Below are 19,175 nucleotides of genomic sequence, written 5' to 3'. Positions count from 1 at the left end.
TCTTTACTTGTTTACAACACCAAATTGTGACCGTTCAAAAGTATTTTGAACAGTTAAAATATTAATAAAAAATTCAAGAAAGAGTTAATTGTGAACAATTATAATTGAAAACAAATCTGAGCCATTGATTGCGTGAATAAACAGCTGAAATTACCCCGCTACGTGAACATGGAGCCTTCATGAAAACGACTATCTCAACTTCATAGTACTCCTTTGGTTGGTTTGTTTTTTTCCCGGTTTTAGATCGGCTTACTCGCATCTCAATTAATCATTTTTCTGGTGGTTCAAAGATAGGTAATCTATGTTGGGAATTAGAGAATTCGCAATAAACTATTTTCTTACAACTTGACTCCAAAATTAGAATCCTAATCAATTGTGATGAAAATAAATCTGTCAACCTATCAGACTAATTCTTGCAGCTTATTATTATACTCCTCCTTTGTTTATTTTATTTTATTTTATTTTTTTGATCCGCTTTGTTTAATTTTGTTGATAAAGAAGTTTGGAGTGACAAGGACGAATTCTCTTTTGACCAATTGGAAACCTTTCACCCGATGACTTTCAATGATGTACTATATTTTAAAATTAAATTTGTTGAGATCATCAAATATCAACGAAAACGATTGCGAAATATGTATATCATTGTCACACTGAAGAATTCATTTATGTTTGATAAATATGTAGCGATATTCATTTCTATAGTAACATTGTTTTGACATCAATTGTAATAAAGGACCATAAACATCAATTGATGTGAACAATTTTTTGAAACTACGTCACAGTTGTGATTTTTCAATATTATGGTGATAAAAAAATCAAATTTTACAATTGCTTTTGATATAAAATGAACTCATCGCCAAGGTAAAATATTAGTAAAATCACTCAAACTCAACCACTGAATCCCACAACCCCCAGCCAATGGGCTCTAGCACCGTTTGGCATTTCCCGGTCCTCTGCTAGGGTTCGAGCTCCACTGTGGACGTTTGAGATTCAAGATTATGGATAGCCTCTGAAATTTTTTGTGAACTAACATATTAACACTCCGCTAATATTGACAAAAAAATTCCCACAACCCCCAAGAAAGTACTCGCTCATACTCCTCACATAGTAACACTTGCACATACCGAGCGTGTGTACGTACAACCCTAGTGATTAATTATCTCAACAAGCTCTATAAATAAATGATTCAATCAATAAAATAAATTAAAAAGGTTTTTACAAATGGGCCAAAATGGTGGGTTCAGGAGACAGGAAGTATAGAGAGATTGCTCCCATAAAGTATTATTTTATTGTAAAAGAAATTTAGGGGAATATTCCAGCTCACTAACGTTTTTCTCCATTCTTTTCTCTCTTTCTGACGTTGGATTATATTTCTTTTCCAATCCTTTTTCGGCTTGCTTTCTGCAAGATTATTATTATTATTTTTTTTTATGGATTTCAGTTGCTTAATTGCTAGTTAAAGAATATTAATAAAACGCATAAGCAAATAATAAGGGGGAAAATATGGTACAACAATACGAAAAAATTGGAAATTTCGATTAATATATAACTGTTGGTTTGGCTTCTTGGTTAATTTTTTTGTTGAATGATGGACCCCAATCCCTTTTCATTGGGAATCATCCTCTCCGGTACATGTTTTGGACGGGAGGAAACAGTCATCATCGAATTTAATCTTTCAGATTTTCTCATACACTTTGACCGGTATACACAGTCTTACTGGTCCTGACGAGGAGCCGAATCCCTTTTCATTTATTTTATCTAAACATTTGATAATTGCTCATCGATGTAAAAGTGACAAATGTAATGGCCACAGAAGAACGGCTTAGGGCGACGCCACCAGCACATGGGCAGTTAGAGCATCCATATTGTAATAAGCAAATTGGTATGAATAAGCAAACTTAACAACAATGCTAAAAAAACACCTCACATTGTAATAAGCAAAGTTACAAGTCTTTTAGCAAATAATCAAATTCCATCCATTCCATAACCAAACTTAACAACTTTTACCAATAACCAAAACTCAATAACCAAACCCAATAACCAAACCCAATAACCAAACTCAAAACTAAAAAACACCCCACATTAGAATCGTCTCATCGAGACAAATAATTTGATGTGGTCGGGTGCGTTATTAAAACTCGTTTTCAATTTGACATAGGTGCATTGCGTATTGTGGAGGTTTTTTTTTATAGGGATGCAAAAATAACCAATGTGGAGGTAAAGTTTGTTAAGTTTGATTATGAACTAAATGGATAATCAAATGCTGACGTGACACATTTTAGTTATTAATTTTGATTATTCTCATTGCGGATGCTCTTAGGAACTACATTTCGACCAGCTGCTGAGCAAAGCAAATCAAATGACAGAGTCTTTGGCTTTCAACATTTCTTTATCTTTATCATCGGTAGCGTTAGTGAATTAGTAAGTTAAATTACTTTAAGGGGCCGGCGCTACTCATAGCTCGAAACGAAAAACTTCTCAACATTTGACTGTCAATATATCCGTAACATTAGAGTTGAGATACGCATAACTTGACTTGGACAACTCAGTAATATGGCTTTATATTTATTCTGGATGTTTTCCGAAGTCTGCTGAAAAAGGCTTACTTCAAGGGGATCTAAAAGGAAAGAGATCCGAATGTTGTTTTTGTTACTTCACGTTTTCATTTTTAAAGTGCCCTTTACGTAATTCAACAATAATCACAATTTGGGCCAGGCCGTGCTGGGCCAAGATTAGCCCATTTCAACGTCTTGTATGTATTTCTTCTGGACTCGGTCCGCGATTCTCAGTCCACAGCCTACGTGGGACCGTTAAGAAACCGGGCTGGGATGGGCTTCCTGCCATGTCAAATAGCCCAGGAGTTTAAGAGAGGTCAAAAGATTGAAAATCTTTTGGTGGCCTGGTACCGCCACGTAGTGCGCGCCCGGGGTATCTTTTTCACCACACGTTGATGTAAAGTCCAAGACAACATGTGCATGTCCCACTGCTAGTGGTACTGAGTAATCTCTTCGACAGATTGGTTAGATTGAAACTCTCAAATCCCTGCAAGGAGTTCCGTTGATCAATTTCTCGTTCTTTCTGTTTCGTCTCGACTCATGATGATGTCCAGAAATGAACATATACTTCAATAAGGAGACACCTTTTAAGCTTTACGGAATAGAAAGACGAACCCCGTGAGCCTAATTTTTAGCTAGCTAGGCCGAAGCGGATAATACTTTCAAGTAAGTGCTTGTTTGCGAGTCTTTGGATTTCTTTTAGCAAAGCTTGAAAACCTTTGTTCGTTTTGGATTTTGAATGAGATTTTGAAGAAGGTTTGAGTGGAGAGAGATAGATAAAAAAAAATTATATTAGGAACCGTGCGTAGGGGTTTTAAAACCCCCAAACAAACAAATTCTTAATTATAGTCATTTTGGGGAGTTCATACTTTTAGTAGCAGTTATGTTAGAAGATTGGGTTTGTTTGCTCTTTCTAACTTAGAGCATCTCCGAGGGAGATAGTAAAACCAAAACTAATCTATATTTGAAAAGACATGTCAGCAAAATCTAGTCAAGGGAAGTAGCAAATTTGTTACACCATTTTGGTGTAGCTCTCTTTCTCTCTCTCTCTCTCTCTCTCTTCAAGTATGCAGAGTGAGAAATGACTCTTCAAACTTGCATGTCGTTAAATTTTTTATTTTTTATTAGTGAACTAATCAACTTTTTTTGACAAAGTGGTTCCTTAAAATATAAAAAAGTAATAAAGAAACTTAAAGTTTTAACTATATTTGGTATAAGATCATACTGCCTCCCTTTGATATGCTCTTTGACTAAGTGGGTATGGACAGGCTCATGACAACCCCAGACTCTAATGGAGTATAATTTTACATTTTTATATGTATATTCTGGTATTTACTTATAAAATCTAGTAGTGTTTTGAGTTATTGATATCTTGATAATTTGAGGCCTTGTTCTCTTTAGTTTTTTGGGCATTTTGTCCATAGTTTTTGGGCATTTTATAATTTTCAAATATATTTGAGTAAAAGTAAAATTTCTTAATTTTCTTATTCCTCTTATCAAGATAAATCAATGATTCATAAAAGTTTAGCGCAAAACATTTTAATAAGAACAATAAGCAAAAAAAAAAAAACTTAAATTTTTTTTAATAAGAATAAAACGTCAAAACTCAAAAAAAAAAAAAAAAAACTCAAAAAGCTAAGGAGAGCAAGAGGATTTACTAGTAATTTTTTAAAATCATGATCTATTGATTGTTTTGTACGTATGTAATCTTCACTTTGCGAAACTTTTGTGCGTTCCCACCTGTCACCACCATGGACCAGGGTCAACAGAGAGAGAGAGGTCCTTTTCCATTTTAGAAACGCTGTTTGCGTCAAAGCCCAAAGCCCCCTCTCCCAGCCTCCCATATTCTTCATCACCCTTCGTATTCTTTAAACTTCCTCATTCTGGAGTCAAAGCCAAGCAAACACCAAACCAACGCCCTCTCACCGGCACCTCTCTCTCTCTCTCTCTCTCTGTACCTATAATGTGTGCCTGAGAATCAAACACAAGTCGATGATCCCCTGGCTTTTTCTCAGTCCCAAGTCTCTTTCGCTGATCAAACCCACCCCCCCTTTTCTCATATCTAGCTCCACCACAAAAACAAACACATGTAATATAAATCTACTAAACAAATCTTCATACACATACAATGATACAACTAATTAACCTAAACACTAAGCAAGTTTAGGTAATGGATAGCTACTCCAAACAACTTCCCAGTTTCCAACCCCCCAACTTCCCCCCTTTTACTGCTCCTCTCTCTCTCTCCCTCCTACATTCCACTTGCAATGCTCCTCCTTTGAGTAGTGATTAATCGCAAATACTATATACTCTCTCTCTCTCATTGTCTCTCTCCCTCTCGTTGGAATGCAGCTTCACATATCGCCGAGCCTGCGGCACGTGACTGTATTGCCGTCGAAAGGGTTGAGGGAGTTTATCAAAGTAAAGGTCGGATCCAGAAGGTTTTCGTACCGCATGGTTTTCTACTCGCTCTTGTTCTTCACGTTTCTTCTCCGGTTCGTGTTCGTGTTGACCGCCGTGGATAGCATTGATGGACAATCCAAGTGCTCCAATATAGGTACGTACGTACGTACCCTCTCTCAAAATTGGAAAATTAGACAAACCATATACATGGTAGGATCCATTGAAGCTCGTTGAGTTTTAAGGCTACCGTTTGAAGTCAATTAATGTTAGATATATGTTAGATGTATAGTAATCAAGTGCGTAGACATTGCTTTATTTAGAGCCCCCTAGTGGGACGGTATGATACGATTGGTCATTCAAGATTACTCGAGGTGTGTGCGCGTAAACTGACTCTGACAGTACTTGAATTAGGAAAAAAAAATCTCTATCTCCATCTATACTTGTCTATCCCATAAAGTTGTAATCATGCATTTTGTAATAGTTGAGTGGAATACAACGCTATTTATTTCTTTTGAGTTTTGAGGCTAGCTAATAGAACTGAACTAGAAAGCTTTCGTAATGGGGTGTTCGCGATAACTGGAGAAACAAATTCTGAAGTAGAGTTTTTATATTCTATTTTAGATTATAAATTTTATACTCTCGCACAAACGAACGAAATTATTTAGTAGGAGTAGATTTATTTTTAAAATTATGATGGAGCACTCTTCAAATTAAAAAGAAAATTACTCAAAATCTAAAATTTGGACCAAAAAAACACCTCAAAACCTCGCTTATGTGAAACTTTATTTTAGATCTTTTTCGGGATTTCTAGATTTTTATAATCAATTAATAAATGTTTTTGATAAACACAAACAACTGTTTTAAGTTGAAATCTCATGATTATTCCTCGCAATGCATATTTCTACAGTAAAATATAATGTGTACATTTCTAATGCCAGGTCCATTTATATATTTATGTCAAAGAAATTAGCTACTCGAACTCGAGCATGACTCAAGACCTCAATTAAAATTTATCTGATATCCACTCGATTGCTAGCAAATCAAACTTTGAACTTTATTTTTTTTTAAACTAGGGAAATTTTAAAATCAACTTGTACTAGTACAGCTCACCTCACTACGGTGCCAACAATAAAAGAAATACATTGGCTATTGACCAGAAAACTTGTTGGCCTGCATTATTGTGGGAGTCTATATATATATATATATATATATGTGTGTGTGTGTGTGTGTGTGTGTGTGTGTTTTATTCTGTCAACGTTGTACCATCACAAAGGATGATAATCTATAAGCAAGCAGGTTTGGACATTCGGTTATTCAAAAGTAATACTGTCGGTGCCCCTTCACCTAATAATTTAAGCGCGCTTTTGGGTTAGATTTAAAATTTCTACAACCACTGCAGCGTGAAAAATAATATATGCATAACATAAGATAGTCTTGGCGAGGTTTGAATTCACTAGAGCCCGTTGGCAAAATAAATTTTATGACAAGTTTAAAGTGGTTGAAGGTGGTAGAGGGTAACCAATTGAAGCTAGCTCTGCTGGTCAGGACTCTTGCATCTTATTAGGAGGTCAGGAGTTCGAGTCTCCCCACTTGTGTGTGGGTATTCTTCCCTTATAGGACTTTTCTTTTCTTTCTTTGTCTCTACCCTATAATGAATTTATTTCTTGTATTGGTTGAGTTGTTGGACTTGTATTGGTTGAGTTGTTGGATTTGGTTGTCTCGTAGACTCTCACAATAGATATAGTGTTCCGGGTTTGTACTCTGCACGATGTAAAATGATATCTTCTATTGATTGGAAAAAAAAGAAAAGAGAAGAAGGGTGGTAGAGGGCAGAATTGGAAAATTGATATGTCATATTTGGTCTCCAGCCCAAATCAATCAATCAATCAAATGGGAAGTTTAGAGACATTGCACACAACCCCCTTGATTTGCTACAAATAACCTAACAAGCCAAATCGTTGTTATTGAAAGTTTGAAACTTGAAAGAAGTTATCGTCAATCTTTTTCAAATATGAATCTATCTCATTCATTCAGAAGTGAAGAACTTGCATCAATGTCTCAATCTCAAATCAAACATCCACACTCCATGTTTTTCAAAAATATCTATTTTTCTAAGCCAAATTTATCGTCCAAAAAGAGAAGAAAAAAAGAAGAAGTCAGAGCGTTGTGCAAAGAAATACCATAGAGAACACACGACAGATGTACTATAAATTTTTTTTTGTTTCAAACAGATTAATAAAAATAGAATCTATTCCCAAAGATATCATAATATTATCGAGTATGTGTCATCTTGTACAAAAGAGAAATGTATGGTACATCTTGCGTGTACAGTGGGCCATAGAATATGTTCCGCAATTTGTTAGTGTATGTTACGTAAATTTTTGGTTAGTTACGAAAATGGTATGGTAAAAATGGTTTTGGAGGATGGCACGCTGATTTTTGGTGTATGGTAACATATTTTTGCAAATTAGTTATTCATTTTTTTTTGGTGACCAAAACTTTTGGGGTTGGTGTACCTTAGCCTTCTCCACCTATGAAAACACTTTTATTACTTTACATGACTATTTGAAATACCTTTTATAAATATATTCCAATGTCATCTACAATTTTTCTTTATGATCATGGCTTCTGAGATAACTTCAAATTTGATGTAATGATATTAGGCTGCTTGGGGAAAAGACTAGGACCAAGGATCTTGGGAAGAAGGCTTGAACCAACTGTAATCATCTTACCTAGTACAACTTACGTTGTCATGTTTAGCATATTAATGTAACAACAAAAAATAGAGTACTCCTATTAATTTTCTTTGTTCTTTTGAAAAGGTTCCTCAAGTAATCTACCAAGTTTTAGAAGAACCCGCAAATGAGGATGAAATACAAGGCGACGCCGAAATTCCGCAGACATTAGAAGATTTCGTCGCTGAAATGAGAGATACTAGACCGGACGCCAGGACATTTGCTTCCAGGCTCAAAGCCATGGTACTACTCCTCTCTCTCTCTCTCTCTCTCTCTCTCTCTCTCTCTCGATGTTGATCAACCTCGGCTCATGTCTGAATCGTTAAAAACTCGTTCAAAATATGTTCACTAGTATGTAATCAAACCAAACTTGAATACATTTTGTTTTGGTTCTTGAGATCAGCTCCAACGTGGATTCATAAGCTTATCTGCGCTGAAAAACAAACGAAACTAAGATATGTTCGAGCCTGTTTCATGATCGGTCAACTAAAGCTCGTTTGTTCTGTATTCTCTCAGGTCACCTTCCTTGAACAGAGGACTAGAACAGCCAAAATCCAAGAGTACCTCTACCGGCATGTAGCCTCCAGCAGCATACCGAAACAGCTCCACTGTCTAGCTCTAAAACTAGCCAATGAGCACTCAACCAATGCCAACGCCCGGTTCCAGCTCCCTGCACCTGAACTGGTCCCTTCCCTCGTCGACAACTCCTTCTTCCACTTTGTCCTCGCTTCAGACAACATCTTGGCTTCCTCAGTTGTCGCTTCATCTCTCGTTCGCAACTCCTTGCACCCTAATAAGGTTGTGCTTCACATAATCACGGATAGAAAGACTCTTTCCCCAATGCAAGCTTGGTTCTCTTTACACCCTTTGACACCGGCCATAATTGAGGTTAAAGGGCTGCATCATTTTGATTGGTTTACTAAGGGGAAGGTCCCGGTGTTGGAGGCCATGGAAAAGGACGAGAAAGTTCGGTCACAGTTCAGAGGTGGGTCTTCAGCAATCGTTGCGAATAACACTGAGAAGCCCAAGGTCATTGCTGCCAAGCTGCAAGCGCTTAGTCCCAAGTACAATTCGTTGATGAACCACATTCGAATTCATCTACCTCAGGTAAATCTTGAGGGAATTGATACGCTTACAAGATTTTTCTGAGGAGCTTGCTTTAGCCAGAATGATGCGACAGTAGTATTTGTGAAATTTAAGCTACCCTCGATGGTCTTTTGCTTTAAGCAATAAAATAATCAGATAATTACCACATCATGGCCAATATAAACTTTGCACAGAATATATCTAATTGTGGATCACTACCCACATCTTAAATGTATCACTTATCTTTGCAGTTGTTTCCTAGTCTAAACAAGGTGGTGTTCCTGGACGATGATATCATAATTCAAACTGATCTGTCACCTCTATGGGACATTGACATGGATGGAAAGGTAAATGGAGCAGTAGAAACATGCAGGGGAGATGACAAGTACGTAATGTCAAAGCGGCTCAAGAGCTATTTGAACTTTTCCCATCCCTTGATTTCAAAGAATTTCAACCCCAATGAGTGTGCTTGGGCCTATGGCATGAACATCTTCGATCTCGAGGCTTGGAGGAAGACAAACATAAGCCGCACATACCATTATTGGCTTGAAGAGGTAAGAAAATAACCTAAGAAAAATCTTTTCTCCGATATTGCAGTACAAAAGTACTAATCTCTTCTTTCTAAATGCAGAACTTGAAATCAGACCTAAGTTTGTGGCAGCTGGGGACTTTACCTCCTGGTTTAATAGCATTCCACGGGCATGTCCATATAATTGATCCTTTTTGGCACATGTTGGGACTAGGGTACCAAGACAATACAAGCATCGCAGATGCTAAAAGTGCCGGTGTTGTCCATTTCAATGGAAGAGCAAAACCATGGCTGGATATAGCGTTCCCACAACTTCGACCCCTATGGTCCAAGTATGTGAACTACTCTGATAAGTTCATCAAAGGGTGTCATATCAGGGCATCTTAATATGGATTTTGAGAGGAAATTGTTACCCGTAATGCTGATGAAGAATGCACTTTCATATGAACAACCGAAAGCAGGAGAGAGTTCTTCACAAATCCAGGAGGGGAGATGATGAGAGCACCAGGCTTCGCGGTTTATGAACTCAACTGTGTTCTTTGCTTTATATTTCTTTTATTTTTTGAGAAGAGAGTGTAGTTTTTCAACCTTTTGGTTATCCACGCAGGTAATGTATAATGGTACTGTAAATAAACTCATAAGATGCAAGATGGGAGACACCCTCATTTTTGTTTCCTCCATGAGAACTACTTTAGACCAGAGTTAAGGTGCAAGAAGTATATATTTTTTCGCAATTTTGCAATAATTTTACCATCTTTGATTCCTGGCCTGTAATCCACCACCGGTACTTGATATAGTGAGGTTTCAATGCAAAACCAATGAGCATGGCATGCCTATGAATAAACCGGCAGAAAGAAAACTACCATGAAAATAAAACAGATACATACATGGTGAAACACTTGTAGAGAGTTCTCCACCTTATTTCTATGGATTGATCTCAGAAATTTGGTCTATATTGGCTTCAAGTCTTCAACATTATCCACGTTTGACGAACAAAAATATGCGTGGGAATTCTGCTGCTGTCTATTCTACTTCAGAGTCATTATTCCATTATTAAGGTATTTGATTATGTTACTATAAAATACTGGGAGAGTTCTATCAAGACATGCTATGACTTGCAGCATCAAGAAATCTTTGGATGATCTTAGACTAACATTTTCTCTAATTCCACTAATAAAGTTGCACCAATAGAAGATAAACCTATGCATCTCTATCAATGTTCTAAAAATTGCTAGGTGCTAGTCGGGCAAAAAAGGGGTGCCTAGGCGGGGACTAACACTGATCTATATGAAATTGAATGCCCGCTCTTAGAGATTTAAGCAGAAAGGTCAATGCAAGCAGAACAACCAGAAGTTACTGCACTCCTATTATTTTTCAGGCAACTTATGACATATTAGTTCAACATTCTACAGAATTCTCTCTCCCAAATCTTAATTACAAAGAATACAACACCAAGTACCAAGAACATGAACAAATAGTGTAAATGTGTTGTGATTGAGCAATATGATCATGCCAAGAAGAATCATCGCACCTTATGTTTTCATGACGGTACAACACAGAACACAGAGACCTCAGACATCAATTCTACATATCAAAAGCAAGAAAGAAACAGAAGTATAATTTGATTGATAGAAATTTTATTGCCAAGCAAGCAACTCAATGCTATGTGGCGTTTATCAACAGTCAAGCGCAACTGCATTCATTCCGGCATTCCACGAAAGAGTTTCTCAAGAGCTGATTGCACAAACAAAAGCAGTAAATTTCCAAATGGTCTATTGAACTTACTTTTTACCTGTTACGTTCGACACCAAATCCTTGAAAAACTTTACAGACTTCGTAATAGGCGAGTTAATAGCCATCACATTGTACAGGACATTCTCAACTTCCCCAATCGATGGCCGAGCTTTGAACTTCGAAACCGCTTTCATTTCTCCTCCTTCTTCTTCAACAAAGATAAACCATTTCTCACCACTCGAAACAATATCTGCATCACACTTGAAGACCACACCTTTCCTATTACTCAGAACCCCTGTGACACCCAACCCCACAAATGAATAAACCACCTCAAATGAGCCCACAAACCCACTCAACCCACCAAAACTACTCTCCTCCTCAAACCCCCATCCGGGGTTGAAAATCACTACTGGTTTTGGGTACAAACTGTCGGTTACCCTTTTCATAACTGCCAATTGTGAAGCCTCTGGAGCAAAGAAAACAGCCACCTCAGCAGACTTAAGGACCCTGGTATCCCCATTAGAAGCAAATGATGAAATATCCAAGTGTTTGACGAATTCCGATGAGCTAGACTTAAAGGCTTTTATAGCAGCCTCGGTTAAGGTGGGATTTGGCCATATGATGAGAATCTTGACAGGAGGTCCTTTTCTTCTGATGGGTATCTCTCCAAAGACTTGGAGTGCCAGTTTGGACAGTGAAGAAGGTGAATCATCAACAACAGGAATTTCGACCTGGAACCTGGGCTGGCTCAGCTTCTTGAGTACTTTTACAGCTAGGAAAGTGCTGTTGAGAGTCTTTTCCAAGGCAGCTGAGAGGCAGGTTCTGGCTTGGAGGATGGCTTCATCTTTGGTGGTGGGTGGAGTGGTGGGGGAGGAAAGAGAAGATTGGATGGAGAGAGAAAGTGGTTTTGTTCTGTGAAGGGGTATTCTTGAGGGGAAGAAAGAGAGGTGGGCATGGGGAAGATGGTGGTTTTGTGTTGGGAATTGAAGAGAAAGGGAGGGAGTTCTGGTTAGTTGTAATTGGAATGAATGATCTGAAGTGTGGATGGTCTGTAACAAGTTGATTTTGAGAAGAATAGAAGCCATTTGAGCAGAACTGAGATCAAGAAGAAAGGTGCTGTAGCGTACTGGTTTGAGAACATAAGTTGAAGAGGCTTATAGATAAGGAGTGAGTGATATCATTGGCACATCTTTCTATCTTGGATTCTGTTTTCTAGGCTGGGACAAAATCTGAAGAGTTGTCGACTGTGTATGTCAGTATCCTCTCCTGAATTTACCAATCATAAAGTTTGCCTCAATCAGAGGGAAACAAAATTCACTTCCCGTTGGTGAGAGAGTTAAAAAAAGTTGATCACCTCCGGTAAAACTGATTTTATGCATAAATAGTCTGTTTAGGAGGTGAATGAAGATCTGCATGTGACGCAAAACGAGACTTATGCCTGTAACGCTCGAACACTTGTCGAGAAAAAAACCCCGAGATTCATCGCAATCCTAATTCATGATCCGATTGTTAATTTAGTAGGTCCCAACATGCTCAGCGTCTATGCAAAAAATCAAGCTAATCGAAGATCGATAAAAACTTGTTGAATGATTTTTTTCACAAGCGAAATACTTTGACATGCTACTTCACTTGTGACAAATATGAATCATTCAACTTTATACCGATTTCCAATGTACTTAATTTTTTGTAAGGACGTTAAACACATCAAGACTTACAATATAAATTATTGGGATCGTCAAATGAACCCACAATCGGTTTCATTTTGTGTCACATGAGGGACAATCACATGAGTAATCATTACATGAGTATGTGGGACCCATAAAGTGATGTTTGCCACCACAATATGCAGCTTTTCCATTCCTGGCAATTGAAACCCCATTTGACTGCAGTGAAAGAGCAATGCTACTAATACCGCATTTTGACACCAAATTTTATACTCCATATACACAAGTGTGATGGGTTCTAAAAAAACATTTATGGCTAAACCACCACATTTGTGTCTATGAAATATAAAATGCGGTGCGAGTAGCATTGCTTTTTCCCTGCCAAAATTGGACTGCCGAAGACAAAATACAACAGAATGAGCAGCTGAATTCACAAGGCTTCCAATTACAAATTGCATGTTGTGCAAGTTCCAAAATACTCCTACCAGAAGTATTACATCAACCACCAAATCCAGTTAACACACGTCAACAAAAGACTAATACAGACAACAGCACTTCACAAGTTAAATGGGCACTTTAAGGCCTTACAAAACAAGACCATTTCAGGCCAGGGCTCCAACTAAGCTACAGGCGGGCGGAGCACGTGATCCTGTGAGGTATCCACGGCAGCAGGCGGCATGAACTGCCACATGGCAACCCCTGGGTAGCTCACAACCGGCATGAAATTTTTGCCGCCTTGAGCAGCAAACGCAGCTGGGATTCCCGGATGTGGAGGCAGGAACCCAGGTTGGGTAGGCATTGTCTTCAGTTGTTGCTCCAACTTATCTTTCTCAGCCTTCAACCTCTGTTTCTCGTCACGAAGCTCATTCTTCTCGGCCTATCGAAGTAAAAAACGGCTGTTTAATACGACAGGCCTAGATTTCACGAGTTCCCTCGTAAATGAAAGGAAAGAAGAAGAAAGAGGAATAGCAGTAAGAATCGTTGTTTTTGGATGATGTATAATTCACCTTCAACTCTTTAATCTTCTCCTGGAGATTCGAATTGGAATCCTTCAACTTTTGAGCTTCACCCCTTAACTGTGTAACCATTCGAACAGCATCAACTAAGATAGCGGACTTGTCTGTTTTGGGAGGCCTTCCAGGCTCGAGAATAGATCCCAATTCGATAAACCTAGGAAAACGGAACTGGTTATGAAAGAGAGGGGGAAAGAGAGTAACTGGAATAAAATCTTGACAAGCTCACTTGTCATTTAGCCTATCCCTCCGCAGCTTCTCCCTACAAGCTTTGGAACTTGATGTACCACATGATTCAGGTCTTGTCCTGTAACAAAAATATATAGATAAGGGGTGCGACAAGCTCGGAGGAGGGATTAAGATTCCATTGGCAAGAAATCGATAAAAGGATCGAAGGACATAAAGCTAGAACCATACCAAATATGTTGGTATGCTTCATTGTTCTACCTAATTGCAAGTCGGTACAATTCATATCAAACATCTCAACTTGTGAAGATAACATGCTCTAGATTGTGAGGAGACTCTAAGATGCTCTCGACCTATTATATGAAAGTCCTAGATTCAGCAAGAGCGTGGCAATCACATCAACGGATCATGATTAATTTTAAGGCTTAAAGCTAATATAAAACCAAAAAGTCCAGAAACATTGGATACAGCTGCGGACACAATTTTGTTTTAAAGTTGTGTTACTAGCATTGCAAGTTGCACATAAGAAAACCCATAGGAAAATGAAGGGCACCCACGACATCAACTTTGTGTCACTAAGGCTTCATTTGATTGATAGAATATGGAAGGAAAAGGAAAATAAGTACGTGCAATAAATTGCCGCAGGAGAATGGGATCCCAACATTTTCCTTGAAGGAAACATTTCCACTCAAATCTTCCCCCCATGCATAAAGCAAAAGATGGACTAATAGTGCAACAAACATTCTTGCAAGCTAAACTGTAATGAAAAAATAATTTTATTAAATATGCTTTATATTCTTCTTTCCTTGAATTCACCTTTGCAGAAATTAGTTTCCGGTATGATATTCCTAAACTTGAACAAAGCCTAACAACAGATGGAATTCTTTCAATAAAATGCAGGGACCCTTCTACCAGAATGCAGCCAGTTCCTAGCACAGACCCTTGATAACATAAACAAGAGTTGCACTGTCACTGTCCAAGATGGTAACACTTGACAGGGAGATAAGAAAGCATGAATACCAAGTGTGCTAGCCAAAGAATGACAATCTCAACCAAAAAATTGTGAAACCGGCAGAAAATATACTCAACAGAACAAGTGTCGAAACTTTTAAATGTGTGTGTAGGCACGAACTTTCAGAAAGTTTTCAGATTATTAGCTCCTACCATGCACTTAACTACAAGGTATCAACAGAGGAGAATATAATGTTTACCTCTTCTTCGAGCCAGTTTCCTTGAGACTGTCTGATTCACCAAATGAGTCGATTTCCACACTGGACACATATCAGATACCACAAGAGAACAAAGTTACTAAACAAATTGAATAAGAACAATCAAAAAGTATCTGGATTACATTATACAAAATCTCAACATGGCCACTTAAATGTGCTAAACCCTAGCCACTTAAGCCAAGCTTCATAATCTGCAACAACAGGTGCATAATTCTGCTCGCGATCACCTGACTAAATTAAATATGAGTTCAGTGAATTTTAAAGTTGAATCCCATCTTCCAGATCAAGATAATTCTCTAAAAACTCCAAAACTATCTCGGGTATTTCCATTCCAGAAGTTTTACCAGTGGATCAAATCCAGAATTTTCCCGAAAGCGCGGTAAGTTTTACATCAAACACAGCTACTAAACAAGCCAAAATATTTACAGCTAAATCAGACTGAGGCTAGCCTGGAAGTACGATGACCGGTCCCTAGACACCAATATAAAGTCACAAAATCAATTACTTTTACTTATCTCTGAAGTTTCCATGCGCTACAGAGTTTACCAGACTATCTAAGACTAAGACTAAGAATCCTTACTATGCACCCCTGCAGCTTCCTCTTAATACCGGGACAAAAATTGCTTGATGGAAAGGAATATGGTTTAACAACAATGAATGAACACACATATGTTACTTCTGTCAATAAAAAGAATACTAGTTGCTGATCCCTTAACCTTTATCTGATCCTTTCCAAGAAACTAAACAAGTGGAAAGAAATTTTGCAGTGCCCAATATAAACGTTCCGTAAGTACCAACCCCATATCGTAAGGATGAGTTTCCCAAAATAAGCCGCGGGTAAACCCTATTGACATTAGCCACGTTGTTTCCGAAAAAAAAGCCTCTTTAGACCCAAAAATTGATGTATATGAGGTGAATGACCTATCTTGAAATCCATATCTTTTGGGGCTGAAGGGGCTAAAAGTTTTTAGCCCGTTCGGGAAACTCACTCTAAGTGTAAAAGTCATTTACTTCCCTCATGGAAGTGGGTGACCACTCATCAGAATGTAAGTACGACAAATAGCAAACAAGACTAGCATGAATAGATATCAGAAGGTGATAAAATTTGCCAGCCAGAGGAAAGGAACAAGAATTTAACCATGAGATTACCATTGGAAAGAGAACCGGACCTATAAAACTGGACTGGTGACTGAAATAGCAAAAACTACCAAATAGCATCAAAATTTCCCCTTTTCAGAGAAGCAAAACAACTCACCCAAAGCTACAACAGAATCAGAAAATAAAACACTCTTTGGCACCAAAATCGAGAGGAATTCAGAAAAACAAACAAGAACAAACAAAATGAGCAAATGGGCATCACTAAAAACCAAAACTTTAGACAATTTATCGAACAAAGATGAGAAAAATGACCGGTACCAACAAAAAGGAAGTCCTGTAATCACCGAAAAGGCAATAAGATACGAAACCCACAAGGCTTTTCATTTGATCTAATTTCAGCTAAGAGCAATTGACAACACAAGATATCAAAAAATGACCCTACCCGACGTTGGAGGAACCATCCAAGGGCTGAATAAAAACACCAAATTGGCAAATGGGTATCAATAAAAACCTAAACTTTAGATAAATTTTCAACCAACCAAGAAACAGTACCAACAAAAAATAATTTCTACAATCACTAAAAACTGAAAAAGGTACGAAACCCACAAGGCTTTTCTTTTTCTTGTTCGACGATTGTTCGACGATAAAGTGTCCGGCCCAGCTTACGCGCACCTCAACTAATCCCCTCCACGGTCAGACCATCCACGCCGGAATTAGGTATTCCCAATAAATTCCTTTCTTGCGGCTTGACCCAATAATTGAACCCTGATCAATTGTGTGGGAGCAAACCTACCAACTAACCCCCGGGGCTAACAAGGCTTTTCATTTGATCTATGTTCAGTAAAGACCGATTGAAACCCACTAGGCTTTTTTTTATTCATTTGATCTAATTTCAGTTAAGGCCAATTGACAACACAAGATATCAACAACAACAAAATATCCATACCCCACGTTAGAGGAACCATCCAAGGGTTGAACGGGCCAGCTAAACCCAGAAGCCGGTACAGCTATATCCTCCATCAATCCGTAATCGAATAGCCAATTGGTGTTCTCCGGAGAAACCATTTCCGGCTAACCGCCGGGGAATTTGAAGAATTTTCCGGCGAGGTTGTGGCGATGGAGAGGAATTGACAGAAGGGTTTGGCTCTTTGGTTCAGGAGAGGAAAAGGGTGTCTGACGAATGGGGAATTGGGAACTTGGGAAGGTATTTGGCTTGGCGTGTGTTGAGATTCTCAAGACAGCATCACGATGACCACGTTTTGACGTGTTATTGGGCTTGTCCCCCATAGTCCACTCGACGGTCTGCAGCCTTGAGTGTGAGTGGGAGTGGGCTTGGGCTCTATATAGTTGCACATTCAAGTTCAAACTCTCTCTCACACTCGTAATTATTCAGCACTCCTGAGTTTCACATGTCGTTGCCTACGTGATACTTTCAATTATTTGGCTATGCGGTGGAGACACTATTTTTTCCTTTTGTTGAGTGGTAGAGAGATAAGAAAAGACCCACATTGTGCAAAGGAAGGCAATTTTTTTATTTGTAGGGAGTATCACAAGGCAATGCCACATGATACTTCGCGAGTACCGAATAATTGGTCCTCGCACTCTCCGTTTCACGTTTTCTTGAGTAATTGTTCACCCAAAAAACAATTCTTGAGTAGTTGTTTAGTGGTTTGTGAAAACCAGCCCAACTCGAGTGGAGCCAAATAATCCAGCTTGAGCTCGATTTATTTATTATTGAGTTCTTCGGACTCGGTTCGTTTACTAAACGAACTTTAAACGTGAGCTCAACTCGTTTACAAACGAACCAAGTGGTGCCTCAAACAGTTTGCAGCCCTAGTCCTAGGACACTAAGGGACTGTTCAGCTAAATAAGCCACTTGGCTTATTTTTTTGTCCTTATTCAAAAAAAATTCGCATTTATTAGTTTTTCGTCAATTTTTTGGGGATTATTGCTTTGTCATGACGAGAAAAATCTAAAAAGTTAAAAATCACGAGCAAAACCTTTTTTTAATAAAGACAAAAATAAGTCAATAAGTCAATTTTTTCGTCTTTATTCAAAAAAAAAAATTAGATTTCGATCGTAATTTTTTACTTTTTAGATTCTTCTTGTCACGAAAAAGCAATAATCTCCAAAAAAAATTGACCAAAAACTAACAAATGCAAAAAAAAAAATTGAATAATGACAAAAAAATAAGCCAAGTGGCTTATTTAACCGAATGGAGCCTAAGCATGGTTTCATTTCATCCTAAGGTCTATGTTTTCACAGATTTCTTAATAACTCATGTTTCTCACATACACCATTTAACAAAAAAAACTTAACTATCAACGATAGTCAGTACAATATAGAGGAAACGTAGCCTGAATCATCCCAAACTCATATGCGGTTCATGCAGGAGGGTTTTGCTGTGTGGTTTAGGAGAATAAAAAGGTATCTGTCACTCAGAATAACGAATGGGGGAAAATGTATTCGGCGAGTGTTGAGATGTTTGACTTGCTACTAGGCCTGCAGCCTACTCCACTCGATATTCTATAGCCTTAGTGAAAGTGGGCTTGGGCTCTATAGTTGGGAAGAAGCCCTATGATCCAGTTTGGTCTATTTTGGGCCTTTATGGGTTCAGAGACTGCAAAATGATCGAAATCGTTTATCTTTGAAAGCTCATCGAGTAGATCATTCACATGAAAAGTTAGTTTGATCGACCATCAATAGCTTCATAAACGGAATATATTTGCGCAATGAAAAACAGACGAAGTAAATATCGAAATATGAGGCAGCCATCATGTTGTGTTGCATTCAAATTGTACCATTTCATTTTTTGTGTCAAACCCTATTAATTACCATTATTAATTTAACAAAACTGCTGCAACGATGCCCAAATCAAACACCCATTTACACACCCACTCACACAAGTATGTGGGCTCTATTTATGTGAGTGGTGTATGATTT

At 38.1% G+C, this 19,175-nt stretch overlaps 3 protein-coding genes across 3 annotated transcripts; 1 reads left to right on the top strand and 2 right to left on the bottom strand.

The window, feature by feature from the left end:
- Nucleotides 1-4,546: 4,546 nt before the first annotated feature.
- On the top strand, nt 4,547-10,053 carry LOC131330422 (probable galacturonosyltransferase 12). Its single transcript, XM_058363995.1, has 6 exons — nt 4,547-5,112; nt 7,622-7,677; nt 7,781-7,936; nt 8,210-8,800; nt 9,031-9,333; nt 9,411-10,053. The coding sequence occupies exons 1-6, from the start codon at nt 4,902-4,904 to the stop codon at nt 9,693-9,695; spliced, it is 1,602 nt and encodes a 533-aa protein (XP_058219978.1). The 5' UTR covers nt 4,547-4,901; the 3' UTR covers nt 9,696-10,053.
- Nucleotides 10,054-10,913: 860 nt separating this feature from the next.
- LOC131330424 (uncharacterized) lies at nt 10,914-12,289 on the bottom strand. Its single transcript, XM_058363999.1, has one exon. The coding sequence runs from the start codon at nt 12,125-12,127 to the stop codon at nt 11,090-11,092; it is 1,038 nt and encodes a 345-aa protein (XP_058219982.1). The 5' UTR covers nt 12,128-12,289; the 3' UTR covers nt 10,914-11,089.
- An 824-nt stretch (nt 12,290-13,113) lies between these two features.
- Nucleotides 13,114-17,470, bottom strand: LOC131330425 (transcription factor ILR3-like). Its single transcript, XM_058364000.1, has 5 exons — nt 17,179-17,470; nt 15,117-15,176; nt 13,949-14,026; nt 13,714-13,876; nt 13,114-13,583 (listed from the first exon to the last, which is right to left on the bottom strand). The coding sequence occupies exons 1-5, from the start codon at nt 17,295-17,297 to the stop codon at nt 13,326-13,328; spliced, it is 678 nt and encodes a 225-aa protein (XP_058219983.1). The 5' UTR covers nt 17,298-17,470; the 3' UTR covers nt 13,114-13,325.
- Between the last annotated feature and the right edge of the window lie 1,705 nt (nt 17,471-19,175).

Source organism: Rhododendron vialii, chromosome 6a (assembly GCF_030253575.1).
Source record: "Rhododendron vialii isolate Sample 1 chromosome 6a, ASM3025357v1".
Taxonomy (NCBI): Eukaryota; Viridiplantae; Streptophyta; class Magnoliopsida; order Ericales; family Ericaceae; genus Rhododendron; species Rhododendron vialii.
The sequence above is the reverse complement of the archived record's forward strand: the minus strand, read 5'-3'. Positions and strand labels throughout refer to the sequence as shown.

Coding starts and splice junctions, on each gene's coding strand:
- LOC131330422 (XM_058363995.1), top strand. CDS start 4,902: ATGCAGCTTCACATATCGCCGAGCCTGCGGCACGTGACTGTATTGCCG. Junction 8,801..9,030: donor TTCGAATTCATCTACCTCAG/GTAAATCTTGAG, acceptor TTATCTTTGCAG/TTGTTTCCTAGTCTAAACAA. Junction 9,334..9,410: donor ACCATTATTGGCTTGAAGAG/GTAAGAAAATAA, acceptor TTCTAAATGCAG/AACTTGAAATCAGACCTAAG.
- LOC131330424 (XM_058363999.1), bottom strand. CDS start 12,127: ATGGCTTCTATTCTTCTCAAAATCAACTTGTTACAGACCATCCACACT.
- LOC131330425 (XM_058364000.1), bottom strand. CDS start 17,297: ATGGTTTCTCCGGAGAACACCAATTGGCTATTCGATTACGGATTGATG. Junction 15,177..17,178: donor GATGGTTCCTCTAACGTGGG/GTATGGATATTT, acceptor ATATGTGTCCAG/TGTGGAAATCGACTCATTTG. Junction 13,877..13,948: donor AGGGATAGGCTAAATGACAA/GTGAGCTTGTCA, acceptor CCGTTTTCCTAG/GTTTATCGAATTGGGATCTA.